General features: G+C 44.2%; 1 protein-coding gene across 9 annotated transcripts in view; it reads left to right on the forward strand.

Moving 5' to 3' along the window:
* Positions 1-5291: 5291 nt before the first annotated feature.
* Pxk (PX domain containing serine/threonine kinase like) overlaps positions 5292-25767 on the forward strand; it is a 69558-nt gene continuing 49082 nt past the window's right edge. For all 9 annotated transcript variants that reach the window (XM_075988546.1, XM_075988544.1, XM_075988550.1 and 6 more), the window contains exons 1-2: positions 5292-5496; positions 23544-23594. In XM_075988546.1, coding sequence (XP_075844661.1) covers positions 5395-5496; positions 23544-23594 — 153 coding nt within the window. In that variant the 5' untranslated portion in view covers positions 5292-5394. The remainder of the gene's footprint in view (positions 5497-23543; positions 23595-25767) is intronic.

Genomic DNA, 25767 nt, shown 5'->3' on the forward strand with positions numbered 1-25767 from the left:
TTAGAGTATAATTCACAGACCCTGAGAAAATTGCTGTTAAATCACATCTGTGAAGGGTTTATATTAAAACAGTCTACCAAGGGTTGACTGTCACTCTGAGCAACTGTGCTCTGTGACTGCCTCATTGCTGGCATAGTTGATGGACTATTCCAGGTCAGCAGAATCGGGGTCTGTCCAGTTACTGCCCTGGGTTGCATGGCTGGCTTTATGTGGTACTATCTTGGGTGCTTTGTTCTTTATTCTCTGCTTTCATTTGGATTGCAAAGAGCAGAATTCTCAGCATCTTCAGAGAAATTTGGAATTGGAGCAGAATGAACAGCTATGAGTTAAATTTTGTTTAGTGTCCTGACCATAAATTTTTATTTTTATTTATTTTTTATTTTTTTGAGACAGGGTTTCTCTGTGAAACAGTCATGCTGTTCTGGAACTCACTATGTAGACCAGGTGGGCCTCAAACTCAGAGATCCTCCTGCCTCTGCCTCCTGAGTACTGGGATTAAAGGCATGCACCACCACTGCCTGGCCAGACTATGAATATTTAAAGAAATGAAGCCATTTTTAGTTGTAAGACCACTCTGCTTAGGAAATATTGAAACTTGTGTGTTCTGATTTGTATAGCAGTTGTCAGGCTTAGGAATTTCCTCACTAAAATCCATTATGTTCAATCAATCTGGCCAAACCTCAGGTTGTTAAATAAACAACCCGTGAGCTGTCTAAATATTTGGCAACAACAGAATATAAAAATCTTCTTTTCTTCTGCTAGTCTGCAAGTAGTTGTATGTATGCAAAAAGCAAAACCATGACATTTTCTCATTCCTTATTAGTTTATTCAGCCCAAGACTAGAAAAGCAAGTCTGATTTGAATTAGATCAGCTCTGACCTGGAAAGAGCTTCCCCATAGTCATTCTGTGCCATTTCAGATACCAGACAGAGCCAGGCACAGAAGCCTGCATCTGTAGTCAGCCACTCGGGGGCTCAGGGAGGAAGACCACCGGGTCTTGTGGCCAAATTAAAAAAAAAAGAATTGAAAGGAAAGCAGCCGGGCAGTGGTGGCGCATGCCTTTAATCCCAGCACTCAGGAGGCAGAGGCAGGCGGATCTCTAAGTTCGAGACCAGCCTGGGCTACAAGAGCTGGTTCCAGGACAGGCTCCAAAGCCACAGAGAAACCCTGTCTCGAAAAAACAAAAAACCAAAACCAAACAAACAAAAAACCAGGTGAATATTGAGGTTGTCTTGGGGTTGGAGTTTGGTCTGGTGTCTCAGGATACTTGGGGTTGCTGACAAGGAACTCACTGAGGTGGTAGGAAAGAAGTAAGCTTGGGCTGCCAGAGAGAATCACAGAAGGATAAGGAAACACTGAGCCTGTCCCTGGCTTCCATCAAATATTTCTGGCTTTCAGTTTCTCTTTCCTGGTAAAGAAGACAGGCAAGTCACATTTCGTGACATGTGCAGTCCAGGTGTTCAGTTCTGATTCCTTTTCAGTCCCTTCCCTTCTGGAGAGAAAAACATTCAGATTCTTTGTTCCCAGGAAAGGCTTGTAACCTGCAGTTTGTCTCAACCTTCTTTTAGGTATACCAACATTAGCACAGTTCAGGGCACCCAGTCATCCTGCCTGCTGAGGTTGTCCCAGTCCCCATTCCACAGCTGAGGAAGCTGAAGCAAAGTGAAGTCAGACAGCTGGGTACCTTTGGAGCTGGTGAAATCTAAGGAATTAACTTAGAACGTGAACCTGTCACCATGACCAGCACTCTGATTTCTTCCTCGGATTTGTTTATTTTTATTTATTTGTTTGTTTATTTATGGTTTTTCGAGGCAGGATTTCTCTGTAGCTTTGGAGCCTTGCCTGTTCTGGAACTCACACTGTAGACCAAGCTGGCCTCAGAGATCTGTCTGCCTCTGCCTCCCACTGAGTGCTGGAATTAAAGGCCCGGGTCACCAATGCTGCACCCCGGCTCTTCCTCAGATTTGTGAGGGCAGGTGGGTTTTGCTTAGTTTTTGAGTCTAACTCAAATTCTCTTTTCTCTCTCATGGCAGTCTTCCTCCAAACCAGAATTTTTTGCTCCATACCCATGTCCTGCTCTCTCCCACAATGCCTTTACCCACTTAGTATTCCCCCTTCCCTCCTTGAAGTACTGAAGTCCACACAAGAAAGTGTCTGTTAAGCCGGGCAGTGGTGGTGCACGCCTTTAATCCCAGCACTCGGGAGGCAGAGGCAGAGGCAGAGGCAGAGGCAGAGGCAGAGGCAGGCCTCTGTGAGTTCGAGACCAGCCTGGTCTACAAGACAGGCTTGTTCCAGGACAGGCTCCAAAACCACAGAGAAACCCTGTCTCGAAAAACCGAAAAAAAAAAAAAAAAAAAGAAAGTGTCTGTTGGTGGCCTCGCAGTCTGCGTGAGTCCCTGAGGTTTTCAAGCCTGAAACACCTGTTGCCCTGAGAATGTCTAAGTAGGTTGTGAAGAACTTCTCTCTGCTAGCACCTCCTGCCCACTTCATCACACATCCTGGTCTCTTGCTGCTTCAAGCAGTGTGGATCCCTGGCCTAACCTGTGACTTCACGTCATATTTGTTTCTAGTTTATGAGCCTCCAAAGTTTGACAGTAGGTGGCATCCGTCTTGTTTTTCTTAACTTTCCAATGCCAAACTCAATATTTGGTGTCTGGTGTCTGTTCAGTAGTTCAGCGGGTTTCTGATAGAAGCACAAATGGAGCTGAAAGTGTAGCTAGCATGCGAAACACTGGGTACACAAAACACTGGGTACACAAAACACTGGGTTCTTAAAGACTGTTCAAACCCCACATCTTTCATGAGCTGCCCCACAGTCCACTAGCTGTCGTTACTTCTTATCTCTTATGCTCCCATGGTGTCTGGTGCCTCAATCTCTGTACTTCATACAGACTGCCTTGCAGTCACTGTCTCTGTGACCATCTTTCCTTCCTCCTATCTATATTATTGGAAGTCTGGACTGGGGGTGCAGGTCAGTGGCAGAATACCTGCCTAGCCTGTGTGAGGCTCCGGGTTTGAACCCCAGCACCATAACCAGCAAAAATAAAACTTCCACTCATTTTCTGGTTTTTCATTTGTGGATCCTTTTGATCCAAGGCCTTCCAGTAGCACAACCGCCTCATTTTGTTTGTGCTGATACACTGGAAATGGAGCTAAGTACGATTTGCTAGATTCAGAGAGGCATCTGAAATCTGTGGTTTGGTAGAGCACTGGGCCTGGTTATATAATATTTTGCTACCTAATCATAAATATAAAATATTGTAATTAAATGCATTTTGAAAAATATGATTCTGTTTCCTACAGGAAGCACTTTGGTCTGTTTCCCTCTGGTGGTTTTCCTGTATCTATCTACAGAGAGATGTATTCCTCGTTTCACTTATTAGGTCAAGAACATTCTTGAACATCATTAGATAGTCTTAGACTGGTTTTGGTGTTAATGATTGATCCCAGGGTCTTGCGGAAATCAGTTCTCTATCTATCACTAAGCTACACCCCTAGCAAACAACCTGGGTTTTAGCCTTGCAGTAATGGCTGATTCTACCATGGTTCGTGTGATCTTATTGGGGATTAGATGCTTATCCTTTGTATGCTGTCCTTCACAACAATCCCTCATTGCTCCCTTGGTAGAACCCTCTTAGAGACAGAAGTCGTTTCAGGGTGAGATATCTTCAAGCCCTTCGTATGCATTATTAAACCCAGCACCACCACTCGTCTTATTTTGTGGTAGGTACCCAGTGAATAATTGGTGAATGAATTAATGCCCTCCCTGAGAATGAATCCAGCACACAGCAGCAGGATATGAGTATGTCTAGCCTTGTCTTAGTCAATCTCCACCATGACAGGAGTAATGCAGGGTTTGGGTTTCTGCTACTCTGACAACGAAGTACCCCATTCATTGTCATTAAACAAAAACAAACAGAGGAAAAGAGTTGGTATCCTTCTTAAGCAACACACGGTTTAGCTTTCCTAGATTGCTGCTTTAAAGCACATTGAGATGAAAATGAGATATAGGAAGAGTTCTCATTTATTTAGGGCTAAATTAAGAAGTTGCATTCCCCCTTATCTCCCTCTACTGAGCATTCCCTAAGGGCACTCTGTCCTTATCACTTGGCTGCTTGGGGTTGCCCAACAACCTCTTTGAGCTTAAAGTGCCATGGAGACCTTTTCTGTGACGTCAGTTGCGGTGGTGGTGGATTCACAAAGCGACTTTGTTTCTATGGATGAAATGAAAGAAAGTTAATGGAAACAAACAAGAGCTAGAAACCTGTTCTATGAATTGTCAGATTGTAATGTATATTTGAGATTTTTAATATGTGCAAAATACTTTCCCATCCTGTTCATTCCTATGACTTTCTACATAGATATTGGTTCAGTTTTGCAGGTGGAAAAGTGAGTGGTTTATTCAGGGTCACATAGTTGACGTGAATGCCGGATCATCTGATTGAAGTTTAATTCCATTATTATCTTGGAAAACTGTGATCTTGGATTAAGATAAGCAGGGTAGATTTGGTACTGAGAAGCGGATCTTCAAGTTTGATGGCTAAGTTTGAGGTTCTTGGAGCCAGAATGCTTAGACTCTCAGAGTCTAAGAAATCCGAAGGCTCTTGGGATTTGAAGACCTTTGGTCTAGGACCCAAGCATAGAAGCAGGGAAGTCTTTGCAACTGTTATTTTTTTTCCTTCCTAATTCTTAGAGCTTGTTGCTAGAGGGTTTTGGAGTTAAACCAGTTATAAGGGTACATGCAGCACCCAGATTCTCCTAAGGATCCAAGTTCAAAGCCGGAATCAGGATTTGGTTTAGAAAGTCTGGTCTACATACTCAGACTGAGGGTTCTCCCTGAAAGTGATTTTGTTGTTGTTGTTGTTGTTGTTGTTATTTCCTGATCCCTAGGGTCCCTGGGCAGGGAAGATGTGATAGGGAGCAGTAGGGTCTCAAATCTGCCCATTTGAGCTTTTGAAGGTTTCATCTGTAAAGGCTCAGTCAGGTCTGTTGGATTCCAGGACTCTAGATACAGCGTCTAGATCTGAGGATTCCTGGTGGTGATGGTTTAGTTTTGTGCTCCTGGGTCCCAGGCGGAGTGCTCATTGTAATGGGTGTACGATGCAGCGACCAGGAGGTGCCAACACAGCAACACGAGGCCTCTGACAGCAGCCTTAGGAGAGTCACCTACCGTGCGGTACAAGACGGCGCTAGGACCCAGCGTGGTCGGGCGGACGGGTGTTGACAGCCCTCGAGCCGAACCGACCGGCGTTAGGACCCCGCGGGCGGCGGCGGCGCGTGGGGCGGCGCGCGTTGACAGCAGCAGCGGCGGCGGCGGGACGCGGCGGGCGGGCGGGCGGCGGGGCTCGGCGCCTCCGGTTCCTTCCCCGGCTTCAGAGGCAGCGGCGTCCCGGGATGGCTTTCATGGAGAAGCCGCCGGCCGGCAAGGTGCTGCTGGACGACACGGTGCCGCTGACAGCGGCCGTCGAGGCGAGCCAGAGTCTGCAGTCGCACACGGTGCGCGGCCCGGCCGGGGCGGGAGGCCGGGGCCGAGGGCGGGGGCCGGGCTCAGGCCGGACGGCGCAGCCGGGCGCGGGCACCGGAGCCGGGCAGGTGTGGGACCCCGCTGCCCCGCTCCTGCTCAGCCGCGGCCGGAGCGCCTCGTGTTTGCCTCGGGGACCCCTGGAGTGGCAGGAGGGAGCCAGCCCTAGATACTCGTAGTAAACACAGGCGAGTTCGTTTCGCCTACAGACAGTCTTTTATGGGGCTTTAAGGCACGCTTGTTTTCATTTGCCCGTGCAATTTTTTTTTGAAAGGCGCTCTATGCATTGTAATTTACAGGCAATAAATCCAGGAACCATTGAAAAACCGGGGAGCTACTAACCTCTGGGACTTTAGTGAGGAAATGATGAATGGGGTGGGGGTGGGAGTGGGATTTCCTTAGATTGTAATGTTTTGTCAGGCCACCAAATCAGATTCCAGCTCACAGTCTTGTTTATCGTGTTTGGGGGTTCATCATTTGGAGACTAAAGCCCCACAACAGCCCTCCGTGTGTGTGTGTGTGTGTGTGTGTGTGTGTGTGTGTGTGTGTGTGTATGTGAGTGAAGTTCTTACGCTGTTCAAAGAGATCTTTCATTCTGTCGTATTAAAGCGGTACTTTTCGGAACCCCAGTTACCTCTCTGACAGCCTTGTTTTTAGGACCTGGATTGTTCAAAGCATTCAGCCTTATAGAAATGACTTATCTTTTTAAAAAGTGCGTTTGTCTCCCTAGGCTAAAAATCTTTTTTTTTTTTTTGTTTTGTTTTTTTGAGACAGGGTTTCTCTGTGGCTTTGGAGCCTGTCCTGGAACTAGCTCTGTAGACCAGGCTGGTCTCAAACTTACAGAGATCCGCCTGCCTCTGCCTCCCGAGTGCTGCCTAGGCTAAAATCTTAAATCCTATTCTAAAACTTGTGAAAAGGCACTAAATAGCCATGAGTTTGTTAAACTTGTAATTTGTTGCAAAGTGAGTATTTAAAAGGCCCAAGTTTAGGGCAGGACGTCATCATTCTTTCAAGTTATATTTTTGACTGGATTACTGGCAAGTAAGTCTTATAACCTCTTAGAGAACATGTTGAGTTGTTTAGGTCTAGTACTGAAGAGATGGATGTGATAGGTGCTTAGAGACTACTTCCTGTAGAAAACCTTCCTTCCTAGCTAGCTATTTCCCCTAGACAGACACCACTACAATCGTGTCCTTTCCTCTCTGTCACACTGTGACAGGGGAGACAATTCCCGTTCACTTTTGGGTCTCAGTCTGATAGTATTTCACTTGTGTCTGTTTGATGGGTAAGTAAATGAATTGTAGTCTCATTGTGCCCCTTTTCCTGTTTGTGTAAAGCGAGATGGTGAAAATCAGAATGAGGCTTCTGGGCTGCCTGCTCAAGTGCTCAAGTGAGGTGCTGAGAGATGTAATGGGATCCCATTGTTACGCGGAGCTTCTCATTAAAACAAGCACAAAGCGAGAATTTTAGGGCAAAAAAAAAAAATTAGCAGTTTTTATAACGATGACTGAACAGGAAAGACAGTGACTCACAGGAGACCAAGACAGGCAGATGTGGGATAAAAAAAAATGTATCATTGTCTTGCGTAATTTTTGACGATTCTGTGTTCTTGTCATCTTAGTGTGAGACTGAAAAATGTTGCATCAGCCCTAAACTTTATTGAGAAAAAGCATACACTGATGCAAACTTCCTGGACTGCGAATCCTCTGAGTAAGTCCCTTGGAAACAGAACAGCTGGAAAGAAGTAGTTATTGAAAGTGGTGCATGGGAGAAGAGAAAGGCATTGCTCTCTTTTGGGCAGATTGAAGGTAGCTTTACAGTTTGTTGGTCAGCAAATCATGTCTTAAAAGTCAAAGATGCATCCTTCAAAATTCTGCTTTCTAGGAAGTTGCTCCTTGGCCGTCGACAGAAACACATGGAGGGACATATAGTAGCGGCTGTCCTTTGATTTGAAGAGTCAAGCTGGAGTAGTCACATAACTTAGGACAAGTTGCTGACCCCTCCCCCCTTGTTTTGTTTTGTTTTATTTTGCGATGGGCGCCTCACTATGTATCCCTTACTGGCCAGAAGCTTGATGTGTAGACCTGACTGGCCTTGGACTAACAGAGATCCTATCCAGGGTGTATTCCAGCTCACTAAGATTTTTATTTGTGATGCTGCTGAAGCCGGCCTTGAACCCTAGCCTTCCTGCTTCCACTTTCTGAGTGCTGGGGTTACAGACTTGCACCCTCATGAAGCACTGAATGAAGGAGAAAGAAAGCAAGAAAGAGAAAGAAAAAGACATGGCTGCTTAGCTGCTCCCAGGTCTGGTGGAGGAGAGGTTTATTGTAGATATGTGGAGAGCTGGTCCTTGTGGGGGTAGAGGGAGAGGAAGAAATGGGGAGAGCAAGGGTACCAGGTGCAGCATCCAGGAGGCCCAAAGGCACAAAGGAACTAAATGGTTGGAGCGTTCGCGGTGGGGGGCAGGGTATGCCAGCCAGGAGGACCCTCAACAGGTAGGGATTCAGGGAAAACCAGGTGGCCAAGTCTGATTTGATGTGTTAAACAGGTACCTCGGCCTTATTTCTCTGGGTTCGAAACAACCAGTAGGTCTCTCTTTTATTTCAGTTTTGTGATATGTAAATAGGAATAATCAGTGCCTGTTCTCAACTGCTCTCCTCTTGTTACAAGGATGAAAAATCATCTTTACGAAGTATTTGCAACGTTGCTCCCTTCCGTCTCTTTATTTCCTAGTAACCTACATGTAGGGGGTTAGTCACGTGTAAGTATGTTATTCCAAGTAAGCTCACTTCTGTCCACAGTTACTTTAATTTGTCAAATTGCTTTGTCTTGGAAAACAGAATTTACAGCTCAAAATTATAGGGTAAATCTGATTTAGGATTTATGAAGGGAAAAATTGTGTGGGGAAAGCATATACACCAGGAGGAAAAAGGATACAGTCATTTCCCAGAAAGACACTTGGATAAGCAGCTAGCTGGTGGGGTGTGTGTTGGTAGGTGATTCATTGCCTGTATTGGGCTTGAAAGGTTTTCTCCTTCCTTCCTCCCCCCACCCCCCACCCTATGCTTCTTTCTTCTTTCCTTTTTTTAATGGAGCACAATGACTTTGGCTTCAAGAAATTGCTCAGAGAGGACTGAAGAGGTGTCTTAGCAATTAAGAGCACTTGTTCATGCAGAGGACCCAGGTTGGGTTCCTAGCACCCCCGTGGTGGCTCAAAGTTGGTTGTAATTCCAGTTCCAATTCAATCCAGTGCCCTCTTCTGGCCGTCAGGGGCTCCAGGCCGGAAAGTGGATGCACATAAAATAAACTCCCTCCCTCCCTCCCTCCCTCCCTCCCTCCCTCCCTCCCTCCCTCCCTCCCTCCCTCTCTCCCTCCCTCCCTCTCCTTCTCCCTCTTTCCCTCCCCCTCCCCCCTCTCTCTTTACACCCCCCCCCACACACACAGGCACGCACACCAAATAAGAAGGGCTGGTATTTAGGGGCAGGAGGCTTTAAGTGGAAAAGAGGTTTTCTAAACCAAGGATTATGGTAACTGACCATCAGGTGAGTTGTAAGCAAGCTTAGGAGAAATAAGAGAAGAAAGGGAAAATGCAAATTCTTGGCTACACGAAGGGGAAAACAAAGGCAATAGACTAAAAAAGTGCAGACTTCACAGAACTAGAGCCCAAAGGACTGTTATCAGGTGGACTACTATTCCTTCTTGCTGCGTGATAGGGTGGCCATGTGGCTAACCTTTTCGCTTCAGCTTTCTCCTGTTGACCATTCTGCCAGTTCATCTGGCTTAGGGCCCACTTACTCTGCATCTGGTGCATTCTGTTCTTGAAGTAAAAGATCATTGAGTGATATTTATAGCATAAACAACTAGACGGTTCTGGCTTTCATAGAACGTTTGTTGTATTGGATCTGAGGGCTTTCATTTTCTAAGGTTCGCACAAGTTACCTGCCATAACATATATGGGTTCGGAGGAGTTTTGTTTTGTTTTGTTTTTCAAGACAGGGTTTCTTTGTGTAACAGTTCTAGCTGTCCTGGAACTAGCTCTTGTAGACCAGGCTGGCCTTGAATGCACAGAGATCCACCTGCCTCTGCCTCCAAGTGCAGGGATTAAAGGTGTGTGCCACCACTGCCCAGCTGGAATTTCTTTTTGGTTTGTTGAGCTTAGTTAGTTAGTTTGTTTGTTTCTTTTGTTTTTGTTTGTTTTGTTTTGTTCTTTTTTTTTTTTTTTTGAGACAGGATTTCTCTGTTGCTTTGGAGCCTGACGTGGAACTAGCTCTTGTAGACCAGGCTGTAGACCACCTTCTTCTGCCTCCCAAGTGCTGGGATTAAGTGTGTGCCACCACAGTCGGGCGAGCTTAGTTTCTTTTGTTGTATTTCGGTTTTTGTTTGTCGACACAGGGTTTCTTTGTGTAGCCTTGGCTCTCCTGGAAGTTCTGTAGACCAGACTGGCCCCAACTCTCAGAGATCCACCCACCTCTACCACCTGAGTGCTGGAATTAAAGGCCTGTGCCACCTCCCCCGCCCCACCCCCCATCCCCCACAAAGCACATTTAGTTTCTTTTTTGTTTTGTTTGGGGGGGATTTGTTTGTTTGTTTGTTTGATTTGTTTGTTTATTTGTTTGATTTGCTCAGAGGCAGGTGGATCTCTGAGTTGGAGGCCAGCCTGGTCAACTTTGCTAGTTCCAGGACAGCCAGGGCTACACAGAGAAACCCTGTCTTGAAAAACATAAAGCAAACCAACCAACCAACAAAAAAAAAAAAAATGACGTTTGTCTTCAAAGCCTAAGTAAGCCAGTATTCAATGTCGGAATTATCTTGACTTCGTTTTCAGATGCTATATGGAGGTTTCTTCAGAAGTCCACATTATACTGAATACTTATAAAACAATTCCTCTGAAAATATTTGCATAAGCAAGTGCTGAGTATGTGGTAGGAAATGGCAGCGCTTGAACGCACTGCAGTAAGGTAGTGGTGGCAGCTCTTTTCTTGGCCTCCCCTCACTCATCTGCCGCCTCGTGTCTTCAGTTGTCCTGCAAAACTTGATTAGTGCAGTCGGAAAACCCTCCGTTGGGAGAGTTTAGAGACTGGCAATTAGTTCATGAGAGATTCTAAGTCATCTCTTCTTATTGAAAACATTCTTTATGCACCTAATTTAGGGACCAGTGATACCCAGTCCTTGTCTGTACCTCTTTTGAGCATTGCCCTGTTAGAAATGTGTTGTAATAGGGAAGTAAGAATGTGGCGATGTTCCCAGTGGGAAATGTGGGTTCCAGGGCAGGAGTTTGTTTTATGTGTAAAGAAAAGTGTTTTGTTCTTGCTGAAACAGCCATTCCTTCCGTTATGATCTTGGGATTGTTCAAAATACAGATAGTCAATGAGAAATTTGTGTGTTTGTTTGTAACACAGGGGCAAGCCCTCGGTTCTCCACTGCAGGCCAAGTGTCATTTCCTTCTAAGCTTCCGGAGGCTTTCGAGGGCTACATGGAAATAAAGCTACATAGGAAATGTTGCAACTTTTGGTGTTCTGAGAAAGGGGAAACTGGACCTGAACTGGAACTCTGTGTGTGCATGTGCGCCCGTGTATCTGCGTCAGTGCCTGTGTATTCATGTGTCTGTGTATCTGTGTATCTTTATATGTGTGTGTGTCTGTATATGTGTGTATCTGTGTGTCTGTATGTTTATGTATGTGTGTATCTGTGATTGTATGTATCTGTATGTGAGTCTGTGTGTGTGTGTTTGTATTTGTGTGTCTGTACCTGTGTATTTATGTGTGTACCTGTGCTTGTGTATGTGTCTGTATATGTGTGCATGTGTGTGGGGGGGCATATGTGTGTGTTTGTGTGTATGGTAGAGTTTGGTGTCTTCTTGTCTTTTTGTTTTATTAAGTACTTATTTTTTTTTGAAATGAGCTCTTACTGTGGAGCCCTGGCCGGGCCAGACCTCACAGAGATCCACCTGAATCTGCCTTCTGGGTGCTGGATTAAAATTGTTTGCCACCTTGCTAGAATCAGCCACCTTTTCTTATTTTTTAATTAATTAACTAATTTTAGATTTGCTTATTGTACATACTATATGTATGTGTGTATATCATGTATGTGCCTAGTGCCCATGGAGGCCAAAAGAGGGTGTTGGATGCCCTAGAACTGAGGTCACAGATGCTTGTGAGCTGCCGTGTGGTACTAGGAGTCAAACCCAAGTATTCTGCAAAAACCATCTCTTCAGCCCTTTTTGGCTTTTTTGGTTTTTGTTTGTTTTTTTTGAGAAAGTTTCTCATTGAATTTTCAGATTAGGCTAGACTGATGGCCAGTAAGCCTTAATGACCCTACTGTGCCTCCTGAGTGTTACCATTACAGGTGCATGCTGTTCCTGACTTTTTTATGTGAGTGCTAGGAATTGAACTCAAGCCCTTATGTTTGTGTTTACAAATGCTTTATGGACTGATTAATGCTCAAGTTCCCTTGGAACTTTTTATTTTTTTAATTAAAAATTTTTATTGTATTTATTCATTTATTTGGATGTGAGGAGAGAGTCGAGGCTGTGTGGGTCCCACAGCACACGTATGGAGGTCAGAAAACAACTTGCAGGAATTGATTTTCCTGTTCTTCCATGTGAGTTCTAGAGATCACATTTGGGCCATCAGGCATGATGGCAAAGCACCTTTACCTGTTGTGCTGGGATTAAAGGCAAGCATCATCATGCTAGATACACACCCCCACCCCCACCCCCCGCACACACACAACACAAACATACTTTTTTTAAACAGAGTTTTACCATGCAGGCCTGGTTAGTAAGGAATTTACAGTGTAGACCAAGCTGTCCTCCAACATGTAACCCTCCTCCTCTGCCTTCCAGTGCTGTAATTAACAGTGAGAACCTCCACACTAGCTCCCCCTTGGAGCTCTTAAGTGCTCAGGTTTGGAAAGGGTGTGGTCAACTCCTTTTGTGGGTTTGAACTGGGGGTCCTGGGAGTAAAGGGGAGATTCAAGTGTGCTATAAAGCGGTCATTGTCCTTTGTTTTCAGGTTGAGACCTTGACTGAGAACACAAATACTTTATCTTGGGTAAACACTTGGATTTTGGAGTCTCCAGTTGTGTTGCTGGTGACCAAACTTGGGGGAAGTCTGGCCATCTTTAGCATTTCCTCACACTTCCTAAAAAAACCACAGTTGAAAACCTAAAGGAACTTTTGCTATTATTGTTGCTTTGGAATAACTAACTGAGTGGTCATTTTTTGGTGACTAGGACACATGCTCTTTTGCTAATGTGATTATATTTCTTTCAGCTTGGGAATTCCACTGCATTGTGATAGTTTCTATTCATGTTTAGACAGTCAAGCACACACACTCACACACTCAAAAGAAGCGGTAAGCTGGAAGAGTGAGATGTGTATATTTAAAAATAATGTACTATACTATCATATATATGTTATTCTATGAAAACTGTACTTAAAACACTAGATGGATTATATGCCGCAAGAAAGAGAACAAACTGCTTTAGTTTGCAGCTTGCATAGTGCATTTTGGTACGTGTGCACAGATGACTAATTAGTGACCTAGGGGAAGGGCAAAGGGTTCTGGATCAGAATGTAGTGTGTATGAACCTTGCATTGGATCCACTTGTTAGTCTCAGCACCTTTGCTGCGAACATTTAAAGGAGTTTTCCCGTATTTTTTTGACTTGGTTTAGAACAAGTCGTTTCTCCTCATTAATTCATTTGAGCAGCCCCACACACCCTGCCATGATGAGGAAGGAAGGGGTCTTTTTCATTCAGGCCCTCCATTCTGCCCAGGGACTCATGCACTTCAGCCCTGCACACGTTAACCCCTTCCTCTTCTATGAGGCTGGAAGTAGGCGTGTGTACACCAGCCTCAAGTGTGTGGCCAGTAGAGAACAGCCCACTAGCCCAGCCAAGCACAGAGAATGGGCAGTCTCCTGTCATACCCTAGGCATTTCTGCGTGTGGGCCTGAAGATCAATCACCACATTAACAGGTTGTCTCACACTCCCAGACAGGGTGAAGTCATCAAGACAGTTAGGAGAGTATGTTCTACCAGCCTCTGACTCCCACGCTGCTACTGATGCTGCTACTTTTTTTTTGTAATTTCTAGGAAAGCCCAGAGACATTCCAGTTGACCACAGAATATCTGACTAGCTTCCTACAGAAGGCTTTCCTCTCCCCTGAGATGTGATAATCCTTCTACCTTCTTGTTGCCCAAGACATATCTCTATGTATGTTCCTTGCCAATTGCGTTCTGTGCAAACTTACATCTGTCTGCCTCCTATCTTGATTGGTTTCCTGGGTGAGCCCTCATGCTCAACCTGTCTGCTGCTTTCTCATGTGTGTGTGTTTGTTTATGTGTTAATGTGTATGGTGCATGCAGGTAAATATGTGTGCCCATGTATTGCATGACACTTTTCCAGGGAAGTTGCAATACAAATCACAAATGTCTGTTCAACCCAGGTCAGGAACTGATGCTAGAACTAAGTACAATATCACCAAAGTTCAACTTGGTGAGCCACTGAGTTTATTGGGGTCAGTAATAAGAGCAGGGATGACTCAGAGGCAGCTGCTTCACCAAAAGCCCACCCACCCCAGCATGGTTCGGGAAAGCTGCAGCCCTGGAGCTCCCTTCATGACTTGTAGGCAACTTGACAGGTCATTGAGTCTTTCCTCCTGGTAATTCCACTGGCTAGTCCCTTAGAGATAGATAGGCTGGTTGGACACTGCTCTGAGTCGCTTCCCCAGTCCTTACTGCTTATATAAACTTGGGTAGGAAGGAGTCTTATGTATCTGATAAATTTCAGGGACTTCTTGAGACTTCTGAGTTGTTTGCTTTCTGCATCTGGCTCAGTGACATAGTGCTGGAGCCACAGCATGCCCAGCCATGTTTGGCTTTCCACGTGTGTGCTGTGGATTTGAATCAGGTTGGCAATCAGTTGTCAAACATCTGAACAGCATTTTTCTGTAACTTGCTGTAGACATGTTCTATGTTATGGGCACTTGGGACGTGGAGTGCATGAGTTGATTCCTGCCTTTGTATATTTATTTCCATTTGTTCATTGTGGTGAGGGTAAATACAGAAAAGCGGTGTTCTCAAACCAGTTGTGGAATCTCTTGGATGCCAGGCTCAGGGGATTTGAGCAGCATTGAGGAATCTTGAGCAGGTGTGTAGCACAGGAGAATGATGTTTTAGGAAGCCTGATTTGCTGCTGGTATATAGGGTACTGTGTAGTGGATAAAGGAAGGACATAGGGAAGTCATGAATCAGTGGACCTCGGGATGCATCTCTGGTCTATAACAAGATGGGAGAAGGAGGAGAGGGGAAACATGGCAAAGGAAAAGTTGAGCAGGTGGACAAGTGCACCAGAGGTCAGAGGGTAGTCAGTCTTAAGGTCTAGACCTTTTTGGTTTTTCAAGACAGGGTTTCTCTGTAGTCTTGGCTGTCCTGGAACTTACTCTGTAGACCAGCTTGACCTTGAACTCATGGAGATCTGCTTGCTGCTGCTAATTGTAAACCTTTTAAAATAACACAGAAATGAGTGTGGTGATTGTCAGGCAGTTGATGTTGCTCTTTGCTAAGCTATAAAGTACTTCATGTCAATCATTAATTTCTTTCCTTTTCCTTCTTCCTTTTCTCCTCACCCCCATGTTAGGTTGGATTTGTTAAAGTATAATTTACATGCAAAAATTAATCATTTTTAAGTATTCAGTTTGGTAACTTTGAAAAAGACATAGCCGCCGGGCGGTGGTGGCGCATGCCTTTAATCCCAGCACTCAGGAGGCAGAGGCAGGCGGATCTCTGTGAGTTCAAGGCCAGCCTGGTCTACAAAGGGAGTTCCGGGACAGGCACCAAAGCTACAGAGAAACCTGTCTCGAAAAAAACCAAAAAAAAAAAAAAAAAAAAGAAAGAAAGAAAGGAAGAAAAAGACATAGCCACTATAACTATTTCTACAGCAAACATTTCTTTAGCATCCTTTGTAGTTGGTATCCTCTTCTGGTCCCTGGCCACTACTACTCTGTTTGTTGTTCCTGGCATTTCATCTTTTGTGGCGCATACTCTATAAGTAAAACTGTACATGGTGCAGTATTTAGTTTCTGCCTCCCCCACCCTCTCAAAGATCATTTTGCATCATCCTCTCAAATTTGTGGGAAGAAAGGCATGAGTTCAACCTTAAGGATTTTTTTTAATTGCTAAATAGTATTGTATTGTGTGTGTTTGTACCACAGTTTATTATCTCACACCAGCATTTAGTTATTTACAGTGTGTATTTTATTATAAAGCTGCCATGAGCATTTGGGCAAGTCATTGTGAAGATACATTTTCATTTCTGAATAAATACCTAGGGATGAAATATCTGGATGATATACTAAGTATATATTTTACCTTGTAAGAAGTCAGATTTTTTTCTAGGTTTTTCATTTGATCTCATAACTGTCTGAGTAGACCTAGACACCAACAATTTGGAAGTACCCTGAGAACCACAGAACCAGGCAGTGATTTGGGTGAACATTTTTTCAGTTCTCCACCCTAGCCACATAGGCATGGCATTAATTATCACACAGACTAGAGGCTGGGAGCAGCACCATCCAGTAAAGATGTCACATGAGTGGCACATGTAATTTTGCCTTTTCCAGTAACTACATTAATAGCAGTGAGAAGAGGGTGCTCGGACGGCCAGAAAGGCCATCTGTGCAAACACTCCCTGTGCAACCTAATGACCTGAGCTTGACCCCTGGATTCCTTGATGGAAGACCAGAACGGATTTCTAAAGTTGCCCTTCGATCTTCCCTCCACATGCATATGCATGTGTGTATCATGACATGGCATGTATGTGCCTACACTCACACACACATACACACACACATCATTCTCTCTAATAATTGAAAAAGTAAATATTAAAAAACTAAAAAAAGTGAAATAATCTAAATAAAGTATTTTGCTTAATATAATATATCCAAAATATAATCTAAACTTGAAACCAGTATAAAATTGTTACATTTTACATTTATTATTAAATTTTGCAATGTAGTGTGTATTTCAGACTAGTAATATTTTAAGTGATACAAAGCCATGTATTGCCTCTAGCTCCTCTACTGAACCACACAGGTATAGATACTGAAAATAGCCAGGCAGTAGTAGTACATGCCCTTTAATCCCAGCACTTGGAAGGCAGAGGCAAGAGGATCCCTGTGAGTTGGAGGTCAGCCTGGTCTGCAGAGTGAATTCTAAGACAGCTGCCTACTGAGTGCTTGGATTAAAGGCGTGTGCCACCACTGCTCTGTAAGATTTGTGGTGTGTGTGTGTGTGTGTGTGTGTGTGTGTGTGTGAATGTGTGTGAATGCAGTATGCATAGAATCCAGAAGAGAGCGTTGGGTCCCCTGAGACTGGAGTTATAAGGCAATTGTGAGTTGCTGCATGCCATTGTTGGGAACCAGACTCCTGCCCTCTGTGAGAGCAGCAAGCATCTTTAGCTGCTGAACTCTTTCCTGCCTGCCCCTCCTGTTTCTCCAGAACCTGCCAAATGTTGATGATAGGGAAAATAATGTTCATATTTGTACAGTTTCTCTGGTGCCCAGATTACACTCACTCCTGCAATTTGTACCCATGTGGTATGAGGTTGACTGAAACATTTGGGGGCACTAAAATCAAAAGGCTGTGTTCTGGGCACATCCTCCTGACCTGATAGACTGGTTCTGCCTACTGAGCTGAGTGACTGAAAGGAAACTACACAGTGTGAAAGTGTCTGCCTAGGTCGTAGGCACTGTAACAGTTCTGGAGACAAGCATTCACCTACAGACACCTTGGAAGCTGTGGTGCCTGGCCACTGTCCTAGATGCCTTAGCAGTGCTGTGTCTGTCATCCAGCATTCACCACAGCCTGTTGGAAAGATAAGATTATGCAGAGGCTCAGAAGAATTAGGCTGGGAAACTAGAAGGGTGGTAATCGAACCTTGAGTCAGGATGTCTGTTGTGGTTACCCAGTGTCCTTCTGTCCTGAGGACATCTAGGAGCCCTGTCTTTGGAGCAGTGGACGAAAGGAGGTAGCAAAGAATGTCCCCAGGAGTTGGGGACACTGTAGCCCTCAGTTGTACTCAGGTCAGTTTCCGCTGTATCAGCCTCCAGAGATCCAGAACCACAGAAAAATCATCACTGCCAGCAGGACTGTCTGCTTAAGACTTCTAGCTCCTTATGCGATAGGTAGTTCATGCTTTATGTTCAGTGCATCCATTTCTGCCGGTGGGTTTTTGTTATGTTTTGTTTTGAGACAGGGCTTCTCTGTGTAGCAGTCCTGACTGTTTTGGAACTAACAAGAACTGTCCTGACTGTTCTTGTAGACCAGGCAGGCCTTGATTTCACAGAGATCCCCCTGCCTCTGCCTCCCCAGTGCTGGGATTAAAGGTGTGCGTCACCACTGCCCGGCCATTTCTGCAGTTTTGAGACATTCCAGGAATTATCGAACAAATAAGTGAAAGCTATATTTTATTTAATAGTTTTGTTGGGGAGTCTGTGTGTGTTGATGCTTTACTTTGATATAAACATTAGTTACACAGGCGATGGTGGAGCACACCTTTAATTCCAGCACTCGGGGAGGCAAAGGCCAGGTGGATCTCTGAGTTCAAGGCCAGCCTGGTCTACAGAGCAAGTTCAGGATAACCACGGCTACACTGAGAAAACCTGTATCAGAAAACCGAAAATGAAACAACAAAGCCGTATTCAGAGTGCTTCCTTGTGTAACGTCTCTGACTGGAGCGTCATCTGTCTTTGAAGTCTATGCAGACCAGCTTTTCTGCTGGGAGAGAGACCATTCCACAAAGGACAGCATGAACTTCCAAGGCCCGAGATCATGGATGGCAGTTTTCACTGCAGGGATCAAAGTGGGCTGTGGTGCTTTTCTTTGACTACTCTGTGAACAGAGGGAAAGTACTCGGTTTGGTTTTGCATAAAGCAAACTGGGGGATTTTGTTTTGTGACGAGTAAAGCTCAAGGTGCTACGACCTGTAGTTAGGAGTTTTAAATAGAGTCGGTGGTTGGGAAGGAGATAGGCTTGGCTTCACTCACCTGCCAGAACTTATACTAAGACAGTTGTGGTTCTTCAGATGCCTTTAAAAACCCTCAAGATTTTTATTTGTTTGAAGATATTTTTTGCACATTATTGGTTTGCACAGCATTTGATGTAGAATAAAGTAGGTTCTAGCACTGAGAACCTGCAGATGAAGCAGAGAAAAATGAGTTTCAGAGCAAAGAGTAATCGTTAACTCTGTGAAACATTAAAGATGGTGAATAGCCAGGCAGGTGGCCAGTGAACTGAACAAATTTTTCTGTTATGGTTCTTCCTCAGAAACTTGGTGTCCCTGAGTAGGATGCCGCCTGCTGCCTGGGGGTTACAGCTGCACGCCTTGTAACTTCCTAAGTTTGAACCTTAAGAAGGTATATTTTATGCCAGGTGGATGTGGCACATACCTTTAATCCCAACACGCTGGAGAGAGAGGCAGGCAGATCTCTGTGAGTTTGAGGCCAGAGTGAGTTTCAAGACAGCTAGGGCTATTACACATAGAAACACTGTCTCAAAAAGGGGGAGGGGGGGCTGGAGAGCTGGCTCAGCGGTTAAGAGCACTTGGCTGTGATTCCAGAGGACCCAGGTTCAGTTCCCGACACCCACATGGCAGCTCACAACTGTCTGTAACTCCAGGATTGGAAGCCCTCACTCAGACACACATACAGGCAAAGAACAACAATGCACATAAAATAAAAATTTTTTAAAAAAGTATTTCTTCCCTTTGAGTCAAGGTCTCACTACGTAGCCAGGCTGACTGGAAGCTTATAATCTTCCTGCTGTACACTCAATACAAGTTATATGACAGCTATGGAAATACTATTTATCCTGCATTAGCCCCGTGAGTCTTGACATTAATTCTTTAGAGAGATAATCAGTCTGAGACTAATGAGATCTTGTGGAGCTTTGATTTTTACCTATTTGTAGGTATGCATGCAGGCTTCATCGTTCACAAGGGAGCAGTTAGGTGACTAATGTCCTGATTATTTGCTTTGTTCTTCTGCTGACCTCACTTTGTGCTGGGTGGGATCTGGAGCATAAGAAATATGTGATCCTAGCTCTTTAGACCTTAGTCCAGCTGGAAAGAACTGTTTCCCAAAATATTGATATGGAACAAAAATAGCAGTTAACATTTAAAAAGCTCAGCACTCCAGGATTTAAATATTTGGAACAGCAAACTGAGAGGCATAAAACAGGAATCTTTAGGATATAAGCAGTCTGATAAGGAAGCTCTAAATAGAAAGAAAAGGTTAGGTCAGTTTGGTCAGGATTTACAGGGATATCGAAGGTTGTCTGGGTATTTAACCTAGTGGGAGCCATGGAAAGTTCCAGAGCAGAAAAGTATTGTTTCTTCTTTATGGTCACTTGTTTGCAGGATGTTTCTGGTTCCTTCTAGTGAAGGCGAAGGTCTTGTAAAGAAGTGAGCTTGGGGGTGAACTCAGAGACTTAGCAAGGTTAGTGGGCCCTGGAGACAGACAGGCTGCCTGGCTCTCATAAAGCTCAGTTCAATTCTCCACGTTTAAAATCCCAAGGTGAAGTATGTACTGTGCCCAAGGAAATAAAAGAACTGAGCCCTTGTGGAGAGAAGAAGAAAAGAGGGCAAAGGCCTTTGAAGTTTGGTAGGTGTTTGGTTTAATTGTGCCCTCCCTCCCTGGTAGAAGCTTTTATTTCTGTGATAGAGCTCTGCTTCTGATTAGTTCCTTTCCTCCTTCCCTTTTTCCTTAGGCAGGGTCTCATGTAGCCTATGGTCTGCCTACTATATAGCCAAGGCTATCCTTGACTCCTGATCCTCTTTCCTTAGCCTCCCAAATAGTGCTAGGATCACAGACATGTGCTGACTGGCTCATGAGTCATCTTTTATTGGCTTTATTTATTTGTTTGTTTGATTGGTTGGTTTTTCGAGACAGGGTTTCTCCGTGTAGTCTTGGCTGTCCTGGAACTCTCAGAGATTCACCTGTTTCTGCTTCCCAAGTGCTGGGATTAAAGACATAGACTATAACTCTATTTATTTATTTCTAATTATTTATTTGTTTGTTTGTTTTCAAGACAGGGTTTTTTTTTTTCCTTTTTTAAATTTTTTTTTTGTGCAGCACTGGCCATCTCTCTCTGTAGACCGGGCTGGCTTTAAACTCACAGAAATCTGCCTGCCTTTGCCTCCTGAGTGCTGGGATTAAAGGAGGGCACCACCACCACCTGGAGATTGGTTTTATTTTTTAAGATAGGGCCTCACTATGTAACTCAGCCTGGATTAGGATTTACCATCCTCCCGGGTCTGCCCCCTAGGAGCTGAGATTACAGACCTTGCTTCCAGTTTTCTTTCAGAGGCTGTGGAACAGTAGTCATTCATTACCCTGGCTGTGTATTGGAATCACCTAGGGAGCTTGTAGTAACTGTTAATGCTTGTGTGTGGTTCAGACAGTGAATCGTTAACTCTCTCTGGGAGATAGGACCTAAGCAAACATAGAAATCTTTTCTTTCCTCTTAAGTTCTGTAGGTGATTCTGGATGATAAGACCTTCTGCTTTTGTGTCTGTAAAACATCTCTAGAGAGCTCTGTGTATGTAACCCTCTATCCTTTAAGTGTCACGGTGGTTGAGAGCTGTGCAGAAATGAAGAGACATGTTCGTGAGGGTGGTTGAAGGTTTCCTTAAGCCTCGTCTGTCCTTTGTGTCAAGATGTTTTGTGTTTGTAGCCTCACTAAAGAAACTTGATGCGAGACAGATTCAAAATAAAGTTTTCCTAGAATCTCATCAAACTAAGGCAACTGAGTATCCAGTCACTGTGTGGTAAAATCCAAAATATACCTCTGGAAGTGCTTGCTTGGAAAATGATCTGTGTTGAAAGCATTAATCAACGGTTTTGGAAATGCCTGCTCCTCACCCTTGCACCTTCAGGCCAGAGTTAATAGGTGTGCACCATTAGGGCAATCTAGTGAATTCTGTGCACTTGATTAGACCTCCATATTTTTTATTTGCGAGAAAAAGCATGTGTGTGGGGTATACATGTCCCATTATGTGTATAGAGGTTAGAGGAGCACCCACAGGAACTCTTTCTTCCATGTGGGTTATAGGTATCCAAGTCATCAGCCTTAGTGGCGAGTGCCTGTATGTGCTGAGCTGCCTCACCAGCCCAAGTACCAGTATTTTATTTTATTTATTTTTATTTTTTATTTTTTGGTTTTTCGAGACAGGGTTTCTCTGTGGCTTTGGAGCCTGTCCTGGAACTAGCTCTGTAGACCAGGCTGGTCTAGAACTCCCAGAGATCCGCCTGCCTCTGCCTCCCGAGTGCTGGGATTAAAGGCGTGCACCATTGCCCAGCTAAGTACCAGTATTTTAGAGATGTGGAAGTAGGCCAGTCTTACAGCTTCTGCAGGTCAGTGGAAACTACCAACCACATTGGAAGGTTGAAGGTCCTGGGAGTGATCAAGATGAAGGTTCTGGTTCCCAGTCAGCTCCGCCAAAGCCGTGCTGTCTTGGACAGTTCTCTATATCTTGCTGAGTATGAATTTGTCCCTTAGAGTGGCTGCCCAGAAGTCTGAATGACTAATGTAGAAGTTTAGTGTAAGTTTCCCGTTAATTCTCTTTTCTTTCTTCATGTATGCTCCATATCATGTGGTCTTAGTACATGTCCAGTTTGAAAAAACTTCAGCCCCAGACCACAATGACTTGCCAAAATGCCCACATGCTCCACCCTCCTTACAAGCCAAGGTTAAGTATGTGGTGTCAGGGGAAGCAGGAGGGAGGGGCCTCTCTGGGGAAGTGGCTACAGATGGCTAGGTTAGTGGCAGCCTAGGCTTCTTGGGCCTTGGTGATTCATACTGTCCTATCTACACATAGGGTCTGTTCCACATCAGAGAGAGTGAGAAGGGTAACACAAGTCACTGGAGAATCTGGGGTACCATTGCAGCCTGAAGCTCAGGAGAAAACTGACTTCACAGTCTCCTAGGCTTTCAGGCAGTGGGAATCTTCGTGAAGCATTTCATTGTGGCAGTTCCGGAAATCTGAAAAAAATCGAATGTCTTTTTAGTCAAGGAGGAGTACCTTTGATCCACTTTAGTAGAATCAAAATGTTCTGAGAAAAATTACCTTTCTAGTTTTCCATTCTTTTCGGTATCTTTAACTATACAACATATGGTGTCTCCAAAGTACAGAACAGCCTACTTCTCTTTAGATCTTCATAGGTTTAGTTCTTTACCAAATACATCAAATTGATTTTATGGGTCTCTTTAAAACTTAAGTTTATTTTTAAAATAAAAAAATTAACCGATTTTTATGTGTGTGTTTATGAAAGCAGGCATGCCCCTGCCACAGCTCTCATGCGAAGGTCAGAAGACAGCTAGCTCTCAGGAGACAGTTTTCTCTCACCATCTTGTAGGATTCAGGGATGAAATGAAACTTTTTAAGTTTCATTAATTTGTTGTTTAAGATGGGGTCACACATAGTTTTGACTTGGTGCTTACTATGTTGACAAGACTGGCCTTGAACTCAGAGGCCTACATTATTTTATGTGTATTTTTTCAGCGTGTCTATATATGTATACCATGTGCATGCCTGGTGTACTTGGAAGTCAGAAGAGGGGATCATATATCCTGGAACTGGAGTTACAGATGCTTGTGAACTGCCCCGTGGGTTCTGGGAACAGAATCCATGTCTTAACAGATGAGCCATTGCTCCAACCCTTTCTTTGAAGTCATACATTTACCATTTATCCATATATGAGTGTTTTATTGAAACAGAATCTCATCATGTAAAACAAGCTGGCCTCCAACTTGTCATTCTCCTGCTTTAATCTCCCTGGTTCTGGGAGTACAGATGCTGTCCGCCATGATCAGCAGCTCCCTGCTGCCCCTGTGCTAAGTATTGAACCCAGAGCCTTCTTCATGCTACTGAGTCTATGACCACCCAGTCACATCCCCTGCCCCAATTCTTTTTTTTTTTTTTTTTTTTTACAACTAAGGCTCTTTCTTTTATCCCTTTTAGGAATATATCATCAGGGTACAAAGGGGAATTTCCACAGAAAACAGCTGGCAGGTAAGTTTTTTTGTCTATTAGAAAAAAGTGTTTACATTTGTGGCCACTGGGTATCAGAAAATCTGGAAAAGTCAGAATATTTATATAGTACAAATCATATTGCTCTTGGGTGTAAGCCTTTAGTTTTCTTTTTGTCTTTTAAAATTATGTATATATGTGTGTGTCTCTCTCAGTGTGGGTTTGTGCAAGTGAGTTCCACGTCTACCGAGGCCAGAAAAGGAATTTGGATTCCGTGGGGCAGGAGTGACAGGCGGTTCCACATGACATGGTTGTTGGGGAGCAAACTGGGCCCCTGTAGGAGCAGTGTGAGCTCTTACCCCCTGAAGCATTTCTTCAGCATCCTAAGTCTTTAACTTTAATACAGATGTACAAAGCCTTTGTTCCTGGTGGTTGGTTACCTGGAACAATAAAAGCAGTTCTCCAACTTAGCCCAGAAACATAACGTGAGTCACCAGGTAACAAGAGTGTACAGTCAGGTCACTGTCCTTTATGGACTAGTTTACTCTTGCACAGCTGGAGCTAACTCTTTCACTGTCCTTAAGGAGGGCTCGTCTTGAGGTCCCTGGCTCTGCTTTTCTCAGTGCTGGCCTTAAAGAGAAAAAGACAGTGGGGAAAACTAGTGGTCTTTCCCATCCCAGTTGGCTTGCAAAGGGCAGCTGAATTGTTCATGGGGCTGTGGCCATCCTACCCCTTCTAATAGTATTGCCTGTGCTCTATGACCCAGCTCGAGCCTTGGCTCCACCTTAGGCAGTCTCTGACCACAGTGCTCCAAACAGTCTTTTCTTTGCCTAAAGTTTCAGACTGCTTTTATTTGGATATTTATCACATACATCTGCCAAGAGTTTATGAATTACTCACCACTGATTTAAACACATTAATTTACCCCACTCTTAGAGCACTCCTCTGTAGCAGCATTCTTTGCACTTTCCACTTCGGAGGTAAGTAACTGGTCTGAGGGCACACGTTTTCAGTGTTGACAGAGCAGCGTTGTAATGTGTATTTCCCTCCAGTGAAGCACTGTGCTACCATTGGCTTCCTTTATCAGGGTTGACTTACATGTAACATTATGTACATTTGACAAGAATCATCCTACCAGAATAGTCAAGCCCTGGTACAAGTTTTTCTAGCTCTTATTACCTTATATGGGGTACTTAACAAAAAATGGGCTCTTGGGCCCTACCTGAGTCCTACCAAATGAAGCTGTCTTATGGTGAGGTTCTAGGTGGTATCCAGGTAATTTATCTATATACATTATTTGATAACCAGTGATAAAGACTGAAGTCAAACTACTCAAAAGCACAATGATTTCCTTACCAAGATGTCTTATTTATGGCTTCTAGTTGTAATAAAACACTTAAGACCTAAGGCAACTTGAGGAGGAAAGGACTTATTTCACTGTACAGCTTATAAGTCCATCACTGAGGGAAACCAGGACAGGAACTCAGGGCAGGAACATGGAGCAAGGACTGAAGCAGAGGCCATGGAGGAATGCTGCTCATTAGCTTGTTCCTTATGCCTTGCTCAGCCTGCTTTCTTATAGTGCTCAGGACCCAGCCCATAGTGGCACACCCAGAGAAGGCTGGGTCCTCCCACATCAATCCTCAATCAATAAAATGTTCCACAGGCCAACATGTTGGGAACATTTTCTCAGTTGAGATCCCCTTTTTCCATATGACTTTAGCTGGTATCATACTGACATTAAAGTCAGCGCTAATGAGATTTGGCTATGTTCTAAGCAGTAACAGAAGTATAACCAAGGAATGACACAGGACATAAAAACTGAACTTTTGCTGAGAGGTAAAACAGTTTTACCTACAGGAACAGACTTATCTCCAGGGGAGGTGGCATGTCTACCAGATGATGTTTTATTCCTGTTGAGGACAAATAACATCAAAGCTGTCTGTTTCCCTTTGTTTTCTAAATCATTAATCTACCTACCCCTCTACGTAATCAGTTAATATGAAAGATATTTGAAAGGCAATTTGACCTGAAAACATGATAAATTTTTTGCTGTTGTTTAAATCTCTTGTTGATGCCTTGTGAATTTGGCCAGCATTAACCAGTTTACTGCAGTCCAGGCCATCCCTGGGAGACTTCTATGTGCATTTTCTGGACTTATCAATCAAAGTGAACACTAAGCAGCACTGCTCCGCTTGGCACAGATGCTCCAGCT

This window comes from Microtus pennsylvanicus, chromosome 10 (assembly GCF_037038515.1).
Source record: "Microtus pennsylvanicus isolate mMicPen1 chromosome 10, mMicPen1.hap1, whole genome shotgun sequence".
Taxonomy (NCBI): domain Eukaryota; kingdom Metazoa; phylum Chordata; class Mammalia; order Rodentia; family Cricetidae; genus Microtus; species Microtus pennsylvanicus.